The following is a 22,130-nucleotide window of genomic DNA, read 5'->3' on the forward strand; positions in this document are numbered from 1 at the left end:
CTAAAGTTTTAAACACTAGAACAAATCCTAGTGGTAGCATAGTAGACTTAGATGAAAAATTTGGGAACTGGATTATCTCGGCGTTAGATTAGATGATTAATTCAAGAAAACAATATTTTATAAATGTAAGGGACCGGCCTCTTGGTTCGACTCCCAATTTAGAGATTTAAAAAAAAAAAATTGCAACAGATTAGAAGGGAAATGGAGACAATTGTATAATGCGAGTAACAGAAAGTAATATAGAAATGCAATAAAAAAGTGTCATTCTTCTATAAGACGAACTTGGGCCAATTATTTTGCACAAAATATCGATAACACAACAAACTTGGTGAAACTGTTCTCTGTAGGAAAGTCTATGATGAATCCTGTTGGAATGGCCCCTGTTGTAACCCCTGCACTAACAGACTAGCAAGCTTCTTAAAAAAAAAAAAACAACGAGCATCTATGTATCATTTCAAGGCCAGGAACCTTGGTCTTCCATGGATGAATTTGAGACTCAGGAAATGGCCTCTAAGGAAACACTTTCCATTTTGTCAAGCAAATGAGATGAGGAGTTTGTGGACTAAATGACCAAGCTAAAGCCTGATCTCTCCAGTGGACCCTGCCCCTTTTTTTATACTTTAGCGGGCAGTTGGACTAATTCTTCTAGTTCTAAATGGGATCTTTAACCACTCCCATGTCAGTGGTCAGTTCCACAAACCTGACAAACGTGGTGGTAAAGCCACTGTTTGGGGGGGAAAAAAAGCCTTTGAATCCTCTACTTACAAACAATTACAGGCCAGTTTTAATGCTTGCAGTCTTGGGCAAGACCCCCGAGTGACATTTTAACAAAAAACTGTTGGAATTCATGGAAAATAATAATCTTTTCTGTGCTTCTAAAATAGGCTTCAGGCCTGGACACAGTACTGAGACTGCCCTTTTGGCAGTAGTAGATGTTCTTAAAATGACACTTGACTGAGGCGGTTCGGCATCTTTGATACACTTATACCTTAAATGCAGCATTCAGTACATCATCCCACATAACCTTATTTGGAGTGCCACACTTGGCCAGGAAGTAGTTGGCCTCCTTCTTGAAAGATCGGAGCTTTAAAGTGTAGGATAAACCTTTTGCTCAGTCAATGCCTCTTTTGTGTGGAGTCTCTCAAGGGCCCTCCTTGAGCCCCATGTTTAATATGTACGTTTGTCCACTGGCACGCATTGTTGAATCATTTGGCATTTCGTTGGTTTCGAACACAGACAATAGCCAGATTATCATTTCCTTGACCCCCAGAATCACATACCAAGGTAGGCTACTAGAACCGTGTTTACTACAGTAGCGAAATGGATGACATCTTGCGGTCTAAAACTTGATAAAAATGATAATTGAAAATAATCTAAACTACTGGTCCTCTGACTGTTGGCCAGAATCCTCTGACTCCCCCCAACCCCAGCCTACATCTGTGGTTAAAAATCTGGGGTTTTGGTCGGCTAGAAAACTATAATTTCAGACACAAGTAAAGAAACTGACTGCTTCAGCACTCTGAGGACGGTAAGAAAGGTTCTTGAATTAATTCTAGAATCTGCACAAAAGCCCTGTTATACAAGCTCTAGTAACCTTCATGCTTGGATTATGAAAATGTGCTTTACTTGGGAACCTCACAATCTATTTTGAATAGACTGCAGGTAGTGCAGAACACCGCAGCTCATCTTTTCTTAAGGATTCCCAAGCATCAGCCTTATGTATTGTGCACAGTGCACAATTATAAAGGCCCATGATTGCTGCATCATATGGTACAACCTTACAGTCCAGGAAGATTTTGGTGACCTGCTACATCTCAATTTGCAGTAATTCCCAGATTATGCAAAAGCTCGAGTGTCAGTCGATACTTCTCTTTACTGGTCTCAAAATTGTGGAATGAGCTTCCTACCACTCCCAAGAAGGTTGCATATGAGCCTACATTTAGGAAAGTTCTCAAGACGTGTGAACTTGTCTATAGTTTTTCTGGCTTTTCTGGTTCTGACTAGCTTTAGCACTGGGCAGCCCTGTGTGGGCCATGCATTCTATACGTTCTGTTAGAATAGCATCAATTGGCATACTAAGACCGTAAACAGAAAGAGAAGCTACAACTTTTAAGAAAAATAAAGCAAACCCTTTCCAGTAGAAGAGGGTGAAGCCCACTCTGGAATTTGTCTCTAGGCTTCCATGACCCTGCTAGGCTTCATATATTATTATGCGTCTGAACTTCCCCACATTAGATTGAGAATGTAAGGAGGTGGGAGGCCTACTCTAACAAAGGACAGACTGCATCTGCTGTTTGACAGAGGTACATCTTAATGCACTGCTTATGCTCTGAGTGAGGATAAGAAAGACCGAAACCTAGTTCACTAACTGGGCTGATGGAGAGTTCCACAGGGATTGTGCAATGTAATGCCATCAGAAGTTACATTCGTGACCTGGGAGCAACATAGAGGAAGGCTATGTTCGCTAGAGATGACAAGATGGTTCTAAATCTTGGTGTGAGGGAATATGGGCCCTGGGAACCCTCTGGCATGGGTTGAGGCTGAAGCCGCTGCAGGATCAGGATTGTAAATTCCTGGGGCTGACTGGGAATAGTTATTGACATATTATGTCCCCTGTAGGAAAGAAAGCAAAGGTCTCATGTAAAAATTCTTTACCCGAGCCTATTGGGGAAATGCTCCAGAGAGGTTGACCCTGATAAACTGATAATGTCTAAATGCAAATCTTATGGTGATAAAAAAAAGGAATTGCAAATGCCATCACCGAGGATCATATAAAAATGTCAGCAGTGAAGCAATTTATGGAGTAGATAAATGTGGCCACTTTGATTCTTCAGACTATTGGTTCATCTGGATTGGTGAACTGGTAGGTTGGAATAGGTGGTTCATGATCTGACATCTGGAAATCGGATGCACAGAATGCTGTAAGAATTTTCTGTTGCTACTGTGGCCTTGTAGAAAAGTATCTGCAAAATGCCCAATGGCCTTAGCTTCAATTTTTTGGGACCATCATTTCTGGCTGATTCTTGATTTACAGGTTTCTGTAGCGCTGCTTTTCATGGCCAAGACACTGTAGCCAAAAGAAACAGTGTCCAGGAGGAGAGAACAATGAAAGCAACTATATATAGCAGAGGCAGCTCACTGACACCGGTGAGAGTGAGGTAGCTGAATGCAGAAGAGTTTTTTTTAAGGTTTCTGAAAGTAAGTCAATCAGATTGGGTTCTGGTGGATGGAGGAAAGGAGCTCCAGAAGCTGGCTGTGGCTCTTGAGAAGTACCTTTTTAATGCTAGAAATGTGTTGTTCAGGCAGACATTGTCAAAAAGACAAAAGTTTTGCTCCAAAAATCCTTTGTCCACCATAGATGTTGAAGAGTGCTGTCAAGTATGGAGAGGACTTGAGTTGTATGGTCTTGTGTGTGAGGTGTCCAATTTTTAATTGAATTCTGGTGTGAGTGGGTGGGGGCAGTGGAGTTCCCTCAGAGGTTGCAGAGGCCAATTGGTGTTTAAATAATCTTAGTAGTCAGACGTGATCCACTCTGGAGCACTGTTGATATGTCCCAATGGACCAGCCAGCAGAGTTTGCCTACATAGACCATATAGTAGATGTCAAATAGGGTACATTGATGATATTTCTCAGTGCTGAGCCCATACTGAAGCCAGATAGATTGGACTTAATACTTTCAATTCAGGGAGTCCTAAACTCACAGGTTTTGCGTGGGGGCAAAAGGGGCTCCTTTGAATGTGATTAAGGTGGTGATGCGTCTTACGAAAGCTCCAGTTAGCAGTTCGGCGGGTGGGGGGGGTACACTTCTTTTGGAGCTGCTGACTCCCAACAATGTGAGGCCATGATTAATACAGTTGCATTTTTCTCAAGTTTAATTGTGCAACGATTCCTACACCCCTTCATTTCTGTCACATCCCACAGCTGAAGAGATAGGAACTAATGATCATGCAAAATTAGCTGAATTAATGTCACTGTGAGGTCACAATATATTTTTCAGAGTTATCGAAAGCTGTCAGCGAACAAATCTCTGCACCCAGCATTAGTTTTGCTTATTCATTTTTCTAACTATGTTATTGAGATAATATTTTGCTTTATGCTTACTCTCCTCCTTATGGTCTAATTCCGTTGGGATGCACACTTTCTTTTCCCATTGAGGTTCTTTACAATGCATACTTACTATTATTTGTGCCGAAGTGCTGTTCCCTTTGTCTCTTGCCTGCACCCTTTTTGTTGGGTCTAGGCTTAGTCTTCCAAGCCCCAGATTTCTTCCGTTCAGTAGTGCAGTTTTGGGTGCTATTACTAATTCTGAACTAGAGTCCTGAGTATAAACTCCTGATGCAGTTTAAGTTTTGGAATTCCTAATCGAAAATATTTAATTCCAGAATTTGCTAACTTTAGCTCGGGTCCTGGCATCTTTCTAAACTGACTGCCATACCTCAGTGGACCTGAATGATGCTTGCTTTCATGTACTCATCCTGCAGGAGCTCATTAAGCGCTCTGTTTTATTTCAGGAAACCCACAGTGGAGATCAACAGTGCCAGTGAAGAACACTGTCATTTGTTCTCAAAGTGGCTTCATGAACTTTCAAGTTCCTGGTCTTGGTGGTTTAATTTCTGTAGCTGCAGAAACTATAGTTCCATCCCAAAAGGAGACTGTCCATCCAGTAAACACTTTACGATTTCTTAAACAATAAGGCTCTTACCACATGAATTTAGATGTTTCTGGGATTTCAGGTATCCTGCTTGCATAAAGGTGCTGGCATATTCCAAGGTGCACATGCATTTCCTACATCTCCATTTGTTGGCAATTTCGCTCAAACTGGTTTGTCCTTCCATCCTTAGTTTTAACCCTCTAGTCACCCAGCACTGTATATTATGTATCCTCGTTTTAACTCTCCATTATTTCATGCACTTGTAAACACAGTAACTAGAATAATTTAATTGACATAACTTTCACCACATCAGACAGCAAATACACTGAGCACACATCGCACACTTCAGAGTCTGCAAGCAGCAGACATTCACACTATTCAAACATTGTGCCGCCTGCATCTCAGACACCAGTTTTTCTCCTATCTTCCCTAACATCTTTTGATCTGATCTCTTCAATACATACCGCTCAGAATCATGGCCATCCACGGATCTGCTTATCCCTGCACACTCCAGCAGCAACTACTTCTCAGCGCCTTCGAATTCCCCTCCTGCCACTTCCAGATCTCTACATGCTAGGCCATAACCTTTTATTTGATCTACCAGCCACTGAGAATCCACTCCACCTTCACTGGCAAGATTTCTTGCCTCATTGAAGCATAGATCAGCTACTCTAACAATATCTTCATTTGCAGTTTCACACTACCATGTGACACAGTCACCAGGAGACTGAAGGAAACCTTTATCCACCTACTGGCGACATCATGAATTAAATTCCTCTTCTCACTTCTGACTGTTATCAAGGATGATATCTTGGGCTCTGTTTGCTCCTCCAACACTGCTCTTTCCTGCCAAGCTGTGGAAACTTTAGACATGATGGATCATGCAAATGTAGCTTTCACCCAGTCCACTCTAGTCATGCCCATCAAAGAGTAGTGTAGCTAGCCGAGTTACAAGTTGAATCCTTGAAGACATTCCCTATAAGTGCACTGCACAAGACTCTGTTCCCCCCTCAGCCTCTGCAGACCATGAAGTGTCAACTCCCATGCTCTCTGACCTCTCCTATGACTTCCAGACTACAATTATAGAAAGATGTACCATGTTACACTGAAGAACTTTGACATTAAACGCTTCACCAGAAGGCAGACGAAATGGTGATGATCACAGATTCAAGAAGACCTTGTGACTCTAAACAAGCTCTATATCCTGCAGTAAGTTAATCACTGAGGCCGAGGAAGAATACTACACATCTTTCAACGTGGAGCTTGAAACGGAAGCAGAAAATTCAAGGTCCTCAAGCACTGTCAGACGCACTCCTGGCGTTTCCATCACACCAAGGAAAAAATGCTGCCATTCGCAACTTCAATGAGAAGAGTTGGAAAATCTGACAGCACATTGACAAGAAAATGCCAGACACCTCTCCATTGTACAGTTGTGTGTAAGAACAACGCATGCTTTTACCACGTGTGCCGTTACTCCTCAGTTTTTACTACGAATGGGTCTTTACCACACATATCGATACCACAACATGCCTTAGGGAAAGCGCTGGACTTTGGAGTGACTTTATTTACTATTCCAAATCCAGTCTGTGCAACAGAAGGGAAAGCATTGGACTTTGAAGTCAAAAGCTGCTTTCCCTAAGGCATGTTGTTGTATCAACATGCGTGATAGAGGAATGTGTAGTAAAGACACATTCGATGTAACAGCCGCATAGTAACTGCAGCACGTAGGTCAGCTGTCATGCTAATGACTCGTACCCATTGTACTATCTAGCATATATTCTTAGAAGACCTCTCAAGACTGACTGAGGCCATATCATTTGAGGACGACACTATCCGAGTATCAAAGGTGAAGGTCATCTTTAGCAAGATTCTCAAGCTACTAATCAAGTTAGTCATTACATAATTAATCTGATATAGTGATTTCATCCCTTTGATTTAAGACACCTTCTCCAGCTGTCTGGTTAAATCCAATCTGGACCATAGAAATCTAAAAAACATATTAGCCCTACACTCGCCAGCCATGGGCAAGATAATTTAAAAGCTGATGCACACAGCTTCCCAGGAATATCAGGCACAATGACTACAACTTAGCACAGACAGCATAATGACATTGTGTAAATACTTCCCCCAGTCTCATTTGAACAGTTTATCTTTTACTATTTATTATGGTTTTATTGCTTCTTACATTTAAACTGAGAATGGCACAATCACTAAGTACTAGGACGACGGAGCAATGGGATGGTATATTGTTAGGAAGCCTCTTATAGCTTTCAGTAGTGCACATGCTCAAATGTACTAGTGATTTTTACATGGAACCAGAAATGGACATTCACAATAAACAGACTGAAGCATGACATCAGATTTAGAGAACGGATAGATTATTGTCATTGATTGGTAGTTAGTACTTGTGTGCAAGAAACATTTATTACTTTATGGATGAGGGTAAATGTTGCTTTCCCATCTGTGATGAAGCGTTATAGAAAAAGGTCCAAAAGTCTTCCAACCATTGACAGTCCACGTGCAATTAATTTCTAGGCATCTGATAACAGTCCACAAGAGGAAATGAAACAAAAGATAACCAAGCCATTCTTATCGGGGTCGATGTGATACTGAATCTTGTACATTGCTTTACACACTGCAGGTTGAAGTCTATTTTGCTGGAAAAACCTGGTTACAAAGTGAGCAGTTTCTAACATCCGTTCTTCACATCAACTTTCTGATCATGATGGACGCTCAAATATTGAATGCATGTTGACAGCTCGCTAATTTGCTTTTGTGTGGGGTTCAAAAGTGGGTACCTGCACAAATTCTGCCTAATTCCAAGTTTCACACACTGTGCAATAGGGAATAAAGTGCCCATAGTACGTGTTATTCCCCAATTTAGGCTGCATAAATATTATCCACTCCCACAAACACCTGTGATTTTCACACACATTTTAATCTCTGTTTATGCGCAAAGGGTGTTTTGGTCCCTAAATTGGGATTACTGGTCATGTCATCATCAGCGCCCTACTGTACTTGGTGGCAGTGGAGTTGCCTCAGGAATGGGTGCCAGTGGAGTCCTGTCAGGAATAGTCATGTGATCAGATTTCCTTGGGTGGGAGACCTGTTGAGCACTTGGGGATAGCACTGCCTTGATGGGGTTAGGTGAAGGCCTTGGGAGATCTGCAAGTAGGAAGTAATGAGTTGATTGGGGTAGTTAATTGATGTGGCAGATAAGGAGTTGGGAAGCAGAGCAGGGTAGATAAGACAACCGGAGGGTAGTTAAGAGTTCATTTAGTAGGGTTAGGTTCAGTTGGGGTTAGGAGGAGATGATTATGAATCCAGTTTTTTGCATGTTTAGGTGGAGGAAGTTGATTGACATCCAGTGTTGATTTTAAAACATGTAACTGGAAAACCAAAATATTACGACAAAAACAATTGTGTGGCAGTTTTGTAAATAAAAAAAAAGATTTAAAATAACACAATTTAAACTTGAATCTCCTCATTACTCAACTTTAAAAACTTTAAAGTAGGAGTCGGAGTGAGTTCAGACACGTCCGGCGTTAGGACACTAGTGCTGTGGCACAAATATAACATTGCAATAATAACAAATTGGAAGGCTCATCTTGTTAGGCAGGTGGAGGGCTAAAAAAGTCAGTCTTAATGCAGGGAAGACAGCATTTTGTCCAGGTTCTTTCTTACATACAACCGTAGTCGCAGTGACAGCAGCACTAATTGTGCGATGATGATGCGGTCAATAAGTGTCATCAACCTTTCCCACCCAGTGGTATTACTGGCAGTCACTACATGGTTCAGCTAAGGGTTAACCCTAGGCAAGCCCATTCAGCAGCAGCAGTGCAACATCTGCCTCTAAACCAAGCTCCAGGCCACCTCGACCAACACAAGTTGGAGAAAGGCTCAGGGAGCAAGATAAGTAGGCAGGCTCTCTAGTTTGGTGCTACTGGGCAGTGTTAATGTCACTGCCACCTCATCAGTACCTTGCTTTGAGGCAATACGGCAAGACCTATGAGATCCGCCATACTGGCTCAATCCCTGGTTACGCACACTGACTCAGTTACAAGCTAAATATTTTGTTGCGAAGGTGGATTACTTGATGCTCAATCACAAAAACCTAATGAGAACTCACCCTATCTGGGCAATGGCAACTGGTAAACCATATGAAATCCAGTAACAGACAGGGCAGACCCAATGCCCTTCCTCGTCTCTGTATTTCTTATTATACTTGATTGAATTGATTACACAAGGTCCCTTTAATAGCAAAACCTACCTGCAGCCAGGATAAAAAAAAAGTCAATCCATGCCCAAAGCAGTAGAGGGGCTCCTATAGAGGGGTGAATTGCTAATTGTATCTGATAGAGACTTCTAATTTCAGATTACTTACTTTAGAATTTGCTCCAAGCATCAGTCTGGGCCCGGAATTTTTTTCTCGAGCAGTACCCCTGCGTGCAGTCTGGTGGCATTGGTTAGCTCCGCATCCGTTGGCGTCATCTTCACAGGATATGACATCGCAGGACCTATATAGGTGCCACGCCGGAGTTCTGACGTCAGTTCTTTTCTTTCTCCACCAGCCTACAAGCAGATCTGAAGAAGCGCTACCTCTACAGTCACTTTTTGACTGGAATATTTTCTAACTTTTTTTGAAGCTTTGAGATGTTGTCATGGAAGACTGGATTCAAGCCTTGCAACTCCAGTTAGCGGTTGATGTCTGTGATGGATCCACACCTCGTGTGTCTTTGGTGTTTAGAGCGCGACCATGACTCAGTTGTGCTCCAAGTGCTGGGCCATGAACCTGAAGGCTTTGAGGGACGGTCCCTAAAGCTACTTGCGTCCCGTTGCTCGACTCCGCATCGTTCCCGGTCTTGGTCGAGAAGAAGCTTCTGAGACTGCTCGCGGAGCCCACACACTTTGTCGTCCCACTCCAAGTCCTCAGGAAATTCAGGTAAGCATAAGAAAAAGTCAAAGAAGAGAAATTATTCTTCTTCTTCGATCCATCGGTCGGCTGACGTGACGTGGAAAAAGGAGCATTGTTGCTCTAGGCCTTTGTCCTTGAAGCCTACATCTGGGTCAGCTCTGTGCCTCCATAGGTTTACGGGGAGCCGGAGTCACCCCTGCCCAACTGCCTGGGTTTTAGGAAGACATGCAGCTCATTTTGGGCAGTCCAACCCTGCCCGAGCACCTTTGGGCCCCATGAGGTTGACAGGATCCCCCTCTGATTCCGCGCCAGAGGCTTCGGCCTCGGCTCCGGAGGCCACCCAGGGATCTATTCCCAGATATGAACTAACATCAGCCATGCCACCTCAACCTTCCCCAGTGACTGTTCAGACAATGCTCCCAATGCCTCCCTGGCCCACTGTTGGGGTCGATCCCATACTCATTCCAAACTGACATAGAGCTGGACCAACGTCGTGCGATGCTGACTCCGGCAGGGACTTTGCCCCCTAGGTCCGATCCTGACCCTTATTCTTATGGGTTTGGGTACAGAGAGACTTTGAAGGGGTCGCTGGACCCTATAGAATACCAGCTTGATGACCACATGGACTAGGCTCCTGACCTGGGTGAAGCCAGTGGCCTGGACACTTCCCTTGACACTGGTATGCTTTCTCCCCCCTACCGTGGCTACGGAGGAGGGAGCGTCTTATTCCACGGTCCTGGGCCTCGAGCTGCCTTTGGTGGCCTTCAGGACTAACCTCCTGACTGAGGTACTTCAGCCTGGGGCTTCCTGTTCAAAACTCCTTTTGCCCTTTAATGAAGCGCTCACTGATGTCCTGCTGGGAACTTAATCCAAACCCAGCACAGGGACTCCTGTTAATAGGACAATCGCTCTCACCATAGACCAGCGCCTAAAGACACAGTTTTCCTGGCCCAACATCACACCACTGGGAGCTTGGTTGTCCAAGCCTCTACCTCCTCTGGCGCATTCCTTTTCGCACCTCCGGGTGGGGAGTCCAAAAGACTGGATCATCTTGGGAAGAAGATGGTTTCTTCATCCATTCTGGCTTTGCGGTCCGTGAACACTGCATGCCTTTTGGGCCATTATACCCATACTGTATGGGACACGGTTGTGCAGGTGCTGCCACAGGTCCCAGAGGAGGCCTAGGCCACACTATCCCAAGCTGTTTTGATGGGAGAGATGCAGCGAAGTTCACAATACAATGTAGGCTGGATACGACCGACTCACTGGGAAGGCCGGTTGCATCGACCGTGGCCTTGAGATTCTGCACTTGGTTGAGGACATCTGGCTTTTCGGGGGATGTCCAATTGCGCTTATGGACATGCCCTTTGATGGCACTGTCTCTTCGGAGACAAAGCATACTCTGCACTCGAGCACTTTAAGGAGTCCTGGGCTGCGATCAGGTCCTTGGGCCTCGCAGCTGCCCCTTGCCCCCCTCAGTCTGTTTGCCCATTTTGTGGCTATGGAAGGGGCACCCAATGACGCGCATGTTGGCCAGCCTCGGCGTGGCTGGGGACATGGGATCCAATGCCTTGTGGGACAGGGGGCCAATGGTCTGCCTAGTCCACCGCATCTCCCACTGCAGCCTCCAAACCTTCTCAGTCATATGCTTCCCCATCAGGGACCAGTTGGAGGCAGGATTTGCCATCATCTGCCCCTCTGGCAATCCATCACATCAGACAGGTGGGTTTTCCAACTCCAAATAATCAAAAGGGACTAATCCCTCCCCCTCAAACTACCCTATCTTCCATGCCACCATACTACGATCGGATGACTGAGGATCACGTGGCACTTCTCTGCGAGGAGGTTATGGCTCTCTTGGCCAAGGGAGCCATAGAGAAGGTTCTTGTGCCAGAAGTATGTCATGTTTGTTATTCCTGACACTTTCTGGTGCCCAAAAAGGACAATCTCTCCTCAAGAAGGGGAAGTTAAAAATGCTCACTCTGTCTCCGGTCCTTTCTGCCCTCAACCCAGTAGGCTGGATGGTAGCTCTGGACTTGCAGGATGCATTTTTCCATATTCCCGTCTTGCCTGCCCACAGACGTTACTTGTGTTTCACACTAGGCCATGAGCATTTTCAATTTACAGTGCCCCCCCTTGGGCCTTACCAGCGCCCCTCAGGGGTTTGTCAAAGTGATGGTGGTGGTTGCAGCTCATCTGTACAGGTCGGGGTTTTAGTCTTTACCTACCTCGACTACTGGCTGTTGAAGGGGGGCTTGCCCCAGGCTGTTGTCTCCTACCTCCAGACTACGGCAGACCTCCTGCTTTCGCTAGGGTTCACTATAAATGTGCCAAAGTCACACCTGACTCCCTCCCAGACACTCCCCTTCACCAGAGCTGTTCTGGACACAATGCAGTTTCGGACCTATCCTCCTGAGCGGTGAGTCCTAGATATTCAGGCTATGATACCAATGTTGAAGCCTCTATGCTGGATTTCGGTGAGACAGGCTGAGGCTTCTGGGTTTCTGGGTCTCATGGCCTCCTGCATCCTGCTGGTGACACATGGCAGATGGCATATGCGGGCTCTGCAGCGGGACCTGAAGTTCCAGTGGGCACACCATCAGAGGAATATCTCAGATGTGGGTCAGATCTTGGAGGGAACTGTACGAGATCTGCAGTGGGGGCATTTGAACTGCGATTGGGTCAGAGGCAGATCTCTCTCCCTTCCCCCAACCAGATCTGACCGTGGCGGCGGATGCATCATTCCTGGAACCTTTGTCAGGAGCTCTGCACCTCTGGACATGGCTGGAACATCAGGGCATTTCCCTGGAGGTTCAACATCTGCTGTCAATGACTGGTCGATCACAAATGGCGTCTCATCCCATAGCTGGCACAAGGTCTTTTTCAGCAGTTGGGAGAGCCTTGGCTAGATCTGCCTCCACAGAGAACAGGCACCATCAGCTGTTTAGCACTTTGGAGTTTCCAAGTCCGCACTCCCTCAGCGACGCTTTGTCTCGAGGGGAACTCAGGCCTCCTTTACGCCTTTCCACCAATACCATTTCTTCCCAGAGTTCTCAAGAAGATCAAGAATGACTGGGCCCAAGTAATTCTTGTGGCTCCAGAGTAGGCCCGAAGAGTCTGGTATCCCGAACTAACGAGCATGGCCATCGATCCTCCGATCAGACTGCCCTTCCGGGAGGATCTTCTGTCGCAGCAACACCTCAACCTGTCCAGGCTCCATCTTCTTGCATGGAGATTGAATGGTGGCAGTTAACAGCTTTGACCTTCCTCCCGAAGTCTGTCCCTCCACCGTAATGGTACACGTCTGTCATTGGCACAAATTTGTGGCATGGTGCACTGACAAGTCTGTTAACCCCCCTCTCTGTTCCTCTATCTGAGGTCCTCTTGTTTGTTCTTTCTCTAGCCCAGCAGGGCACCCTCAAGGGTTACTTGTCTATCTCTGCTTTCCTGAGATTACCTCCTTGTTTAAATTATTGTTGGTAGATTCCTCTAGAGTCTTAACCATATGTTTCCTTTTTCCCCGTTGATCATGCCCCAATAGGATTTGAACATGATTCTTACTGTTCTGATGTGTGCTCCTTTTGAGCCTCTTCATAACTATCCACTCAGGCTTCTCACTCTAGAGCCTTCCTTGTAGCCATCACTTCTGCCCGCAGTTTGAGTGAGCTGCAGGCCCTTTCTTCGAAGCCACTTTTCCTTTCCATCTATCCTGACAAGGTGGTACTTTGTACAAGGGCTTCTTTTTTACCAAACGTGGTCAGGCCCCTTCATGTAGACCAAACCATCACCTTGCATACTTTTTACATGCCCCCACATTCTTCCAAGGAAGAGGAGAGACTGCACCACTTGGACCCAAAAAGAGTGTTGGCATTCTATCTTGATCGTACCAAAGAGTTCCAGGTGGATTATCAACTGTTTGTGAGTTATGTGGGGCGAAGAAAGGTTGGGCAGTGCAGAAGAGAACCATCTCTAGATGGTTCATTCTCTGCATTAAAATGTAATACACATTGGCTAAGAAGCAATCACTAGAAGGTTTGCGGGCTCACTCCCCTAGAGCAACAGCTGCAACCACTGCATTAGCACACGAAGTTCCAGTCCTGGGCATCAGCCAGGCAGCAACGTGTGCATCATTGCACATGTTCACCAAACACTACTGGCTGGACAGTCTGGTCCGAAGGGACGAGCATTTTGCCTGTTCCGTCCTGCAGGACTTTCTAGTATGAACTTGGATTGCAGACCCACCTCCAAGGATGGTATTGCTTGGGTATGTATTCTAAGGGTAAGGCATCGGACATTAGAAGTCTCTTTCAGATGTACAAAATACTTACCTTCGGTAATGCATTATCTGGTGGAAACACAATCTAGTTGCAGATTCCTTACCAACCCACCCATACTCCATGCTCTGCAAACTGGTTTCTAGGGACAGGGATTTCCCTTTCAGGGCACTGGTTCTGGTGCACCAGTGGTCAGTGTTCTTCATGGCTCTGTGCTTCTGGCATGGAAAGTCGTGAAAAGAAAGACATCAGCGCATTGGGGTGGCGCCTACATAGGTCCTGCAATGTTGTGTCCAGCGGGTGTGATGGCAATGACGGACGCTGAGCCAACCGACGCCACCTGACACCGTGCAGGGTTACTGCCGGAGGAAAATAATCTCCGGATCCAGACTGATTCCTGAGGGAAACTCTAAGATAAAGAATCTGCAACTAGAAGTCTCTATCAGATGGTGAGATTTCTCTTTCGGGGCATACACCAGTGCAAGTTCTAAAGTTAACGTAGCTGTTACCCACATTCAAAAAGTGGGAATGAATATATGGAAGAAGTGGCTCGGCCTACAATGATTTATGTTAATAGTGCAGTAAGGCTCTTACTAGGTCTAATAGGCAACTAGAATGTCTCTACCAGATAATGCTTTACCGAAGGTAAGTAACTTGTTCATCAAAGCCTCTGCATTTCGTTTAATAAATAATTGAATCTTGGTTCAATAATATGAATGTTAGTACACTCCCTGACCCAGTTATTTAGCTTATTAATGAAGGTTTTGGTAAATATTTACGGCTAAGGAATAGACAATTATTCTTGGGTTCAGAATTTTTTCTTTTTTTAAACTCTAGGATGAGTATGGTTGGCACCACATTACTGTCACCAATCCCATATATACTTCGGTTTGGAGATGGGGGATAACACCAAGGCCCCCTAACCCAGATGTGCCTTAAGCTTTAACTTGAACCTAAAGTCAGTGCCGTCTTGCGGGGGTCATCAGCGTTCTCACTATCAGTGTATTTTGGTGTACTCTACTCTCCACAAAGCGTTAGCCAGACTTCTGATACTTAGGTGACTTACGCAATGAAAGCACTAATGCTAACGTTAAGACTCGGTGATCCCATTGGCAATGAAAGCCCAGGATTTTTTACACTGTCTATTCCTGACAATATTTTCCATGTCTTCTGAAAGATGCTTTGAGGTGGGGCGGCTGCACTTGTCTAGAGATTTTCGATCAGAAAGATATAATTTCCTGTTGCAAGTAGAGCTCCTTATCTGCTTTTCTCTGTTTTTATGCTTGGTTTTCACTTCCTCCTCAACGCATGCAGATTTGCTGTGCCTATCTGAAGTAGGGGTTTTTATCGCGTGTCGCTGTTAAAATGAGATGTGCGTGCTCTTTATACTGGTCAGACGGGTTCTAGCAGATGCTTCGTTATTGCTCCTCAGTTACTTATGATCTCAAGTTCGACATGTATGTTAATTGTGAGAACTTTTGCCTTCGCCAGCCTAGTAGCCAAGACTTGATCTGAGAAATCTCAAGTGAACTTGTTATATGCAACATTTCATAGGTATTTTGAAGCAGTGCAGCCGATGGTCAATGGCATCTCTGCTTTCAGTGTAAAACGTTTTAAAGAAACTGCTATGTTGAAAAAGGCTACCTGGTATATAAGAATAACCAGTTAGTATGTCTGCTAATACTGGTACAGCCTGTCCTTTATAGGTCTCATATTTACATTGTGGAACCATTTAATAATTTCACCGTGGCTGTCTAAGTTATCGTCTTACAATATTGAGCTAGAAACGCCCATGGCCTCGTGCTTTGCGGTGATGGTCTTTTGTGAATAAGTCTACCCCATAATCAGTGAACACAAATCTAAAAAAATAAAATAAAAAAAAATGACCATTTTTTTTGACTGGGAGGTAGAGCCGTACATGACCTAGGCTGCAGAGAGGTTTGTAGGGTGGGATGAGAGGGACTCCCTTCTAAAGGAGCACTGTTATCTGTTTTCGTACAAATAGATGGAATATTGGAATTGATGAAATGTTTGCAAACAACGGGATCTGAGTTATTTGTTGTGATGGTTCACAGTTCTAGCCTGAATGTAATATCTGACATACCTTGCTTCTGTAGACCAGAGCATTTTTACTGGTGAAACTCTTGCATTGTTGCTTCACTCAAGAATATTTGGAACCAAAGTGATCTTGTTGTTGTATTAGTGATTTATTTGTCACCCTTTCTTTTTATTTAAAGGCCAATCTTTACCGTTTACCTGCAACTTGATCCTTGACTCATCTGGCTTTTGAGTCCTCCAACATCTTTTCAGCTCTGTTTTTTTGGATTTCACTTGGCTGTAGTTTTCGGCAATAATTATTAGGATCTATCTTGGTAGTCTTCCAAAAACTTCATAATTTTCAGGAACATAGTATCCACTTAATGAATCCTATTTATTTTTCATTACCTTTCTTCCCCCACCTTAAGATAGCCCTCTATAAAAGCTCCTTGAAGTTTGTGTTTAAAGAAGAATATTGCCTCATAGACACCAGAGGGAGCCTGCTAATTCAAATTGGTGTCTTTGAGTCCCATTGTCTCGAGCTGTTGGGTTTCATAGTTTTGGAATCAAGTATGATCCCTGTAGATGTGGGAAAGAGTATGAATCTGAATTATATTAAGAAATAGCCAATAGGAGTGCGCCATCTGTCTTCTGTCGCACTCTTAATGGCTTGTAAGACAATCGCCATACATTAGGAGTGCTCCAGCTCTCCCCGCACACACCTCTGGTTAGCCGACATGGCCTCATGCAGCACTGAACGAAATATATTTGGTACTACAACCACCATCCTCTCGTCCCAGGGACATCTGGGGTCTCCTTCGCACCTCCATGGCAGCACCTGCGGCAGACCCACATCTGGACTACCATCCGCGGACAGACCTTTCTCAGCCTACGTGTCATTCTGTCCCCCACAGGGAAGCAAGTAGCCCAAGTTGGACGTATATTCTGTCCTGTGATACCATACATCAACACCATTGGCATGTAAAACGCTGTGATAATACTGCATAAGTTCTGTGATGTGAACTAGACCTGTGTTTTTCTTTTGTTTGGAATGTGTGCTGAGCTGCGGCACATTGAGTGAAAATGGTAAACTTCAATACAACGATTTAAAAAAAAAAAAATCTTTGTTTTGCAAGAGCTCTACTTTTTCCTTTTCTTTGTACTGTTTTAGGACAACGTTGATCAGCTAACGGAAGTTAACAAAATCGTCTCAAGGTTTGTAGGATTCGGTTTTCAGTGGTTAGAATGCAATATATATATATACATACTTTGCACAATTCAAGGCGGCTGTTGTACTTATCTTTTAACAGTGAAAAACAAACATCACTTGAAGCACAAGACAACATTCCATCTATTTCAGACGGAGCCAGAGATTCTTCCGGTAAGCAAGATGCCTCCCCTGCTCTATAAAGTGAGATTTCATGTCCTTGATGGGACCACCCTGTGCCCACTCCATCACTTTTCTTTTAAAACAGATCTGCTATCCCTCCCACTAAAAATGGAGATGAGGTCTGACGGATCCAACATTTCCCAGGAAAGTGGGGAGGAGAAAGTTCCTCTTATTTCAACAAGTGAAGAGCAGACTGATTATGGGTCAAAGAATGCTTCAGGTAAAATCACTCCCTGCTTTTTTGTTAAGCACTTGCCTTTCAGCTTTTCAATATACAGCGCCTGTTACTAGAGTAGACGTGATTTTAGATTATGTATTAAATGGGTTTACGATGGTGTTTCTATAGGGACTAAAGGGTGTAGAAAGGACGGCATTTTCTCATGTCTGGTATATTATCTTCGATGAACGCCCGCACATGGGTCACTGTGGTTGGGTCCTTACAGAGCACCTGTATTTTGTAGCTTCCCTTTTGATTTTGTGTTTTGTTAATGTTACCTCCCACAATTCTAGGACTGTAATAAGTTGTTTACTGTGTTTTTTTGTGCGAAACGTGTGACCAGTACTTATGGCAGGGACCGTGTGATCCTGCTGTCTAGTACATCACTGTACAGTCAGTCTTCCCTGCACCCTGGCACCATACAAATACCTTGAACAGATTTTCGTTTTATGTTTCTCAGCTCCATGTTTGATAGTTAGTTACACCAAAAGTTGGGGGCACCATCTTTTCACAGATCACGCTTCGAAGTTTAGAAAGTTAAAGTAATGCAGTGACTAAGTCTGTTTTTATTCCAGGTGAGCTGGGTGTTTGCTCCAAGTACAATCCCACATCACAGTAATGATGTGTGGGTGTCACGGCATTGCATGTTTTGTACTGGTAGTGCTGTGACAGCACTTATTTTTCAGTATGTAGATTCACTTCTTCAGGTGTAGTCACCCCAGATGTGATTTAGATACGATTTAGTATATACATTTAATCCCACTTGCACCAGCAGTAGCTGGGAGTATGAAGAGAAAGTTTCTGTGCTTGTTTGAGTATGAGAATGATGGAGAGAGGGGACAGTTCATGAACACCTGGGGGCGAGTTAAGGGCAGGCATGTTACAGCTACACTTCAGTAGTAATTTCTGATGGCTATAAGCCAGAGTGAGTTTGAGTGAACATAAGCACGGTTTAAGTCAGACGAGGGTGCAAGTGATTTGGGTGGAGTGCCTACAAACCTGTTCACCCAGAGCAACTGTCGCAGTACTACAGGTCAAGGGTTTGTATATCCTCAAACAATGAGGCAATGAGATAGCGAGCAATGGAAAACAATAATACTCCATCAGACATCTTCTGACCCTATACTACCTTTGCAGGTGAGAACTACCCTTTTTCTAGAACGGTCTGTCTGGTATTTGGAGCAGGCAAAGACTGCATAGTTAATGTTGGTACATGAATGTATTTGCCATTTTGAGACTATGGGCCTAATTCACAAACTGCACTTTTTAGTATGTTTTGTGCTGTTCACATATTGCACTTTTGTAGTACCTTACCTTTTTGAGTAGGTTTACTACTTTACCTGTACACAAACTGCACTTTTGTAGCAACTTGCACATTTTGTAGTAAGCCCCTATCTCAATTATTTTCTATGGGATGGTGTTGCAGTACCATTGGTTGGCTGGACCTACTACAAAAGTGTGTTAATGCAAAAGTGCAGTTTGTGAATACCGAAATGTATTAAACATACTCAAAAGTGCAAGTTACCTCTGTGAATCAGACCCTATACATTACTGCATAGAAGTTGTAATCTAGAGAAGTACATTGCCCCCCCACCGCTTCCGATGAGAAACGGGCATATGATGGACTTGAAGTTGAGTGTTGCTCTCGCAGCCTTCTTGTTGGGTGGAGTGCACCTGGTTGCAGCGGTTGTAACTCTGATCTAGCTCAAAGAATCCGTCCAACTCATCATGGGTATGCTCATCCCTGTGAATACCTAAGCATCTGTTTCAATCAACAAGAAAGGGTAGGTGTTGGAGCAACATTTATACTGAAAACGTCCATCCGTTGTAAACAATTTAAACTGGGATCCATTTCAGCATACCCCTGATTGTGGACCTCAACTTGTTTTGCTTCTGCTGCCACCAGGTTCTCCTTCCATTATCACTCATGTGGTGGTAATACTTCTTTTGTTGAAAGGTGTTAATTTTTTTTCCAGATCATCGTCTAACATTTTTTGCAGGTGATATAAATTTGCTCTGGGATTTTTCAAATGACTCCTCGTTCTTTCTGCTTTAATCCTATCTACTTAACGGATGTTCTCAGCATTGCAGTAACTATACCAATGTCAAAGGACCTGGTATACGTTTCCTATGAATCAAATTAGACTGTTTATCTGGCCAACCTATACATCAGGATATAGGGATTCAGTCCGGCTATACTATCAGGAAATGTTGACACAGTTCCTAGCTAGGTCACACTGCCTCATCTGAGCCCCTAAATATACCAGGGTACCAGATGGTATCTGACATTTCTAACATGACTACTCAGATTCCAAGAAAATATTGGAAACAGATCTACCCTTTTGTTGTCACCCTGAATGCCCAAGATGAGACACAAGAAAGATACAAAATGTATTTTCAAGCATTTGTTGCAACAATCGTTTTCCTTCATAAAAGACATGAGCTGCAATTATTCGGCAAATGAGACAAAGCATGATAACCAGCATTACGAAAATGGTAAAAAGGATACAGTCCAACCATGGTAATGTTCATGTGTTGTACACTCCTATCTGCTACTACCTACACTATCGAGACCATAGTGGGAGAACCCTCAGCCAGATAATTTGTGAAAGCCTAACCCCCATCCCTGGGTGAGATGTATCTGGAAGTCGGGAAGCCAGTCTGGTGTTGCAGGCTATTTTCCCTTACAGAGAAAAGGTAAGAGTCAACAGAGCTTCATCTCAGCCACAGTGCACCACATTCCAGGATAATCCTAGGAGAAGTGCTTCCCTGCCGAATGAAGAACATTCATATTGCACTGTCAGTGGTGCAGCGGTAATGTGATGATATGTCTGCAAATGAGGAGTTGTGAAAAATCATACTACTAGGGCATTACGTTCCGTATGCCTAACATTGAACGTAGTGTACAGACTGGATAGCAGAAACACTTACAACATACATGCTGCATGTACACGGATTTCTCAGTACGTTATCGCATGAGTGAAAGTCCAGTAAAAGGTTGCCAAAGGCCAGGTTAAAATGTGCAATCCCAAATGGAGGCTCTAAGCAGGGCCTCTCGTGCTTTACCAGAGACCCAGCATCAACCTCTTTATTGACAATAAGGGTAGCCTCCTGGTTGATGACATCCTTTCAAATGCCTCTTTAATCAGATACATGATCTTAGGTCAACCAAAAAATATGTTGAATTCTATCGCTCAGATACCTAGCCTCATTCGTCGGTATACAACTGTGAAAACAATAATTGTGCCAGAAAGTCTTAAAAGAAACATGCATTTGAAGCTAAATTGTACCCTGTAGGAAGTTGGCTCTGTATGTGCTATTTCAAAGTAAGGAATAGCATGCACAGAGTCCAAGGGTTCCCCTTAGAGGTAAAATAGTGGTAAAAAGAGATAATACTAATGCTCTATTTTGTGGTAGTGTGGTCGAGCAGTAGGCTTATCCAAGGAGTAGTGTTAAGCATTTGTTGTACATACACATAGACAATAAATGAGGTACACACACTCAGAGACAAATCCAGCCAATAGGTTTTGTTATAGAAAAATATATTTTCTTAGTTTATTTTAAGAACCACAGGTTCAAATTCTACATATCTCATTTGAAAGGTATTGCAGGTAAGTACTCTAGGAACTTTGAATCATTACTTTAGCATGTATACTTTTTACATAAAACACAAGCTGTTTTAAAAGTGGACACAGTGCAATTTTCACAGTTCCTGGGGGAGGTAAGTTATTGTTAGTTTTCACAGGTAAGTAAGTCACTTACAGGCTTTAGTTTTTGGTCCAAGGTAGCCCACCGTTGGGGGTTCAGAGCAACCCCAAAGTTATCACACCAGCAGCTCAGGGCCGGTCAGGTGCAAAGGTCAAAGAGGTGCCCAAAACACATAGGCTTCAATGGAGTGAAGGGGGTGCCCCGGTTCCAGTCTGCCAGCAGGTAAGTACCCGCGTCTTCGGAGGGCAGACCAGGGGGGTTTTGTAGGGCACCGGGGGGGACACAAGTCAGCACAGAAAGTACACCCTCAGCAGCGCGGGGGCGGCCGGGTGCAGTGTGCAAACATGCGTCGGGTTTTCAATGGAAGTCAATGAGAGATCAAGGGATCTCTTCAGCGTCGCAGGCAGGCAAGGGGGGGGCTCCTCGGGGTAGCCACCACCTGGGCAAGGGAGAGGGCCTCCTGGGGGTCACTCCTGCACCGAAGTTCCGTTTCTTTAGGGGCTGGGGGCTGCGGGTGCAGGGTCTTTTCCAGCCGTCGGGAAATGGAGTTCAGACAGTCGCGGTCAGGGGGAGCCTGGGGATTCCCTCTGCAGGCGTCGCTGTGGGGGCTCAGGGGGGACAACTTTGGTTACTCACAGTCGTAGAGTCGCCGGAGGGTCCTCCCCGAGTTGGTTGTTCTCCACCAGTCGAGTCGGGGTCGCCGGGTGCAGTGTTGCAAGTCTCACGCTTCTTGCGGGGAGTTGCAGGGGTCTTTAAATCTGCTCCTTGTAACAAAGTTGCAGTTCGTTTGGAGCAGTGCCGCTGTCCTCGGGAGTTTCTTGTCTTTTTCGAAGCAGGGGAGTCCTCAGAGGATTCAGAGGTCGCTGGTCCCTTGAAAAGCGTCGCTGGAGCAGGTTTCTTTGGAAGGCAGGAGACAGGCCGGTAAGTCTGGGGCCAAG

At 44.5% G+C, this 22,130-nt stretch overlaps 1 protein-coding gene across 2 annotated transcripts in view; it reads left to right on the forward strand.

The window, feature by feature from the left end:
* IRAG2 (inositol 1,4,5-triphosphate receptor associated 2) overlaps positions 1 to 22,130 on the forward strand; it is an 871,311-nt gene that overhangs the window by 682,575 nt on the left and 166,606 nt on the right. For both annotated transcript variants that reach the window (XM_069228582.1, XM_069228581.1), the window contains exons 25-27: positions 17,049 to 17,092; positions 17,188 to 17,258; positions 17,353 to 17,487. In XM_069228582.1, the coding sequence (XP_069084683.1) occupies positions 17,049 to 17,092; positions 17,188 to 17,258; positions 17,353 to 17,487 (250 nt within the window). The remainder of the gene's footprint in view (positions 1 to 17,048; positions 17,093 to 17,187; positions 17,259 to 17,352; positions 17,488 to 22,130) is intronic.

This window comes from Pleurodeles waltl, chromosome 4_1 (assembly GCF_031143425.1).
Source record: "Pleurodeles waltl isolate 20211129_DDA chromosome 4_1, aPleWal1.hap1.20221129, whole genome shotgun sequence".
Lineage (NCBI taxonomy): Eukaryota > Metazoa > Chordata > Amphibia > Caudata > Salamandridae > Pleurodeles > Pleurodeles waltl.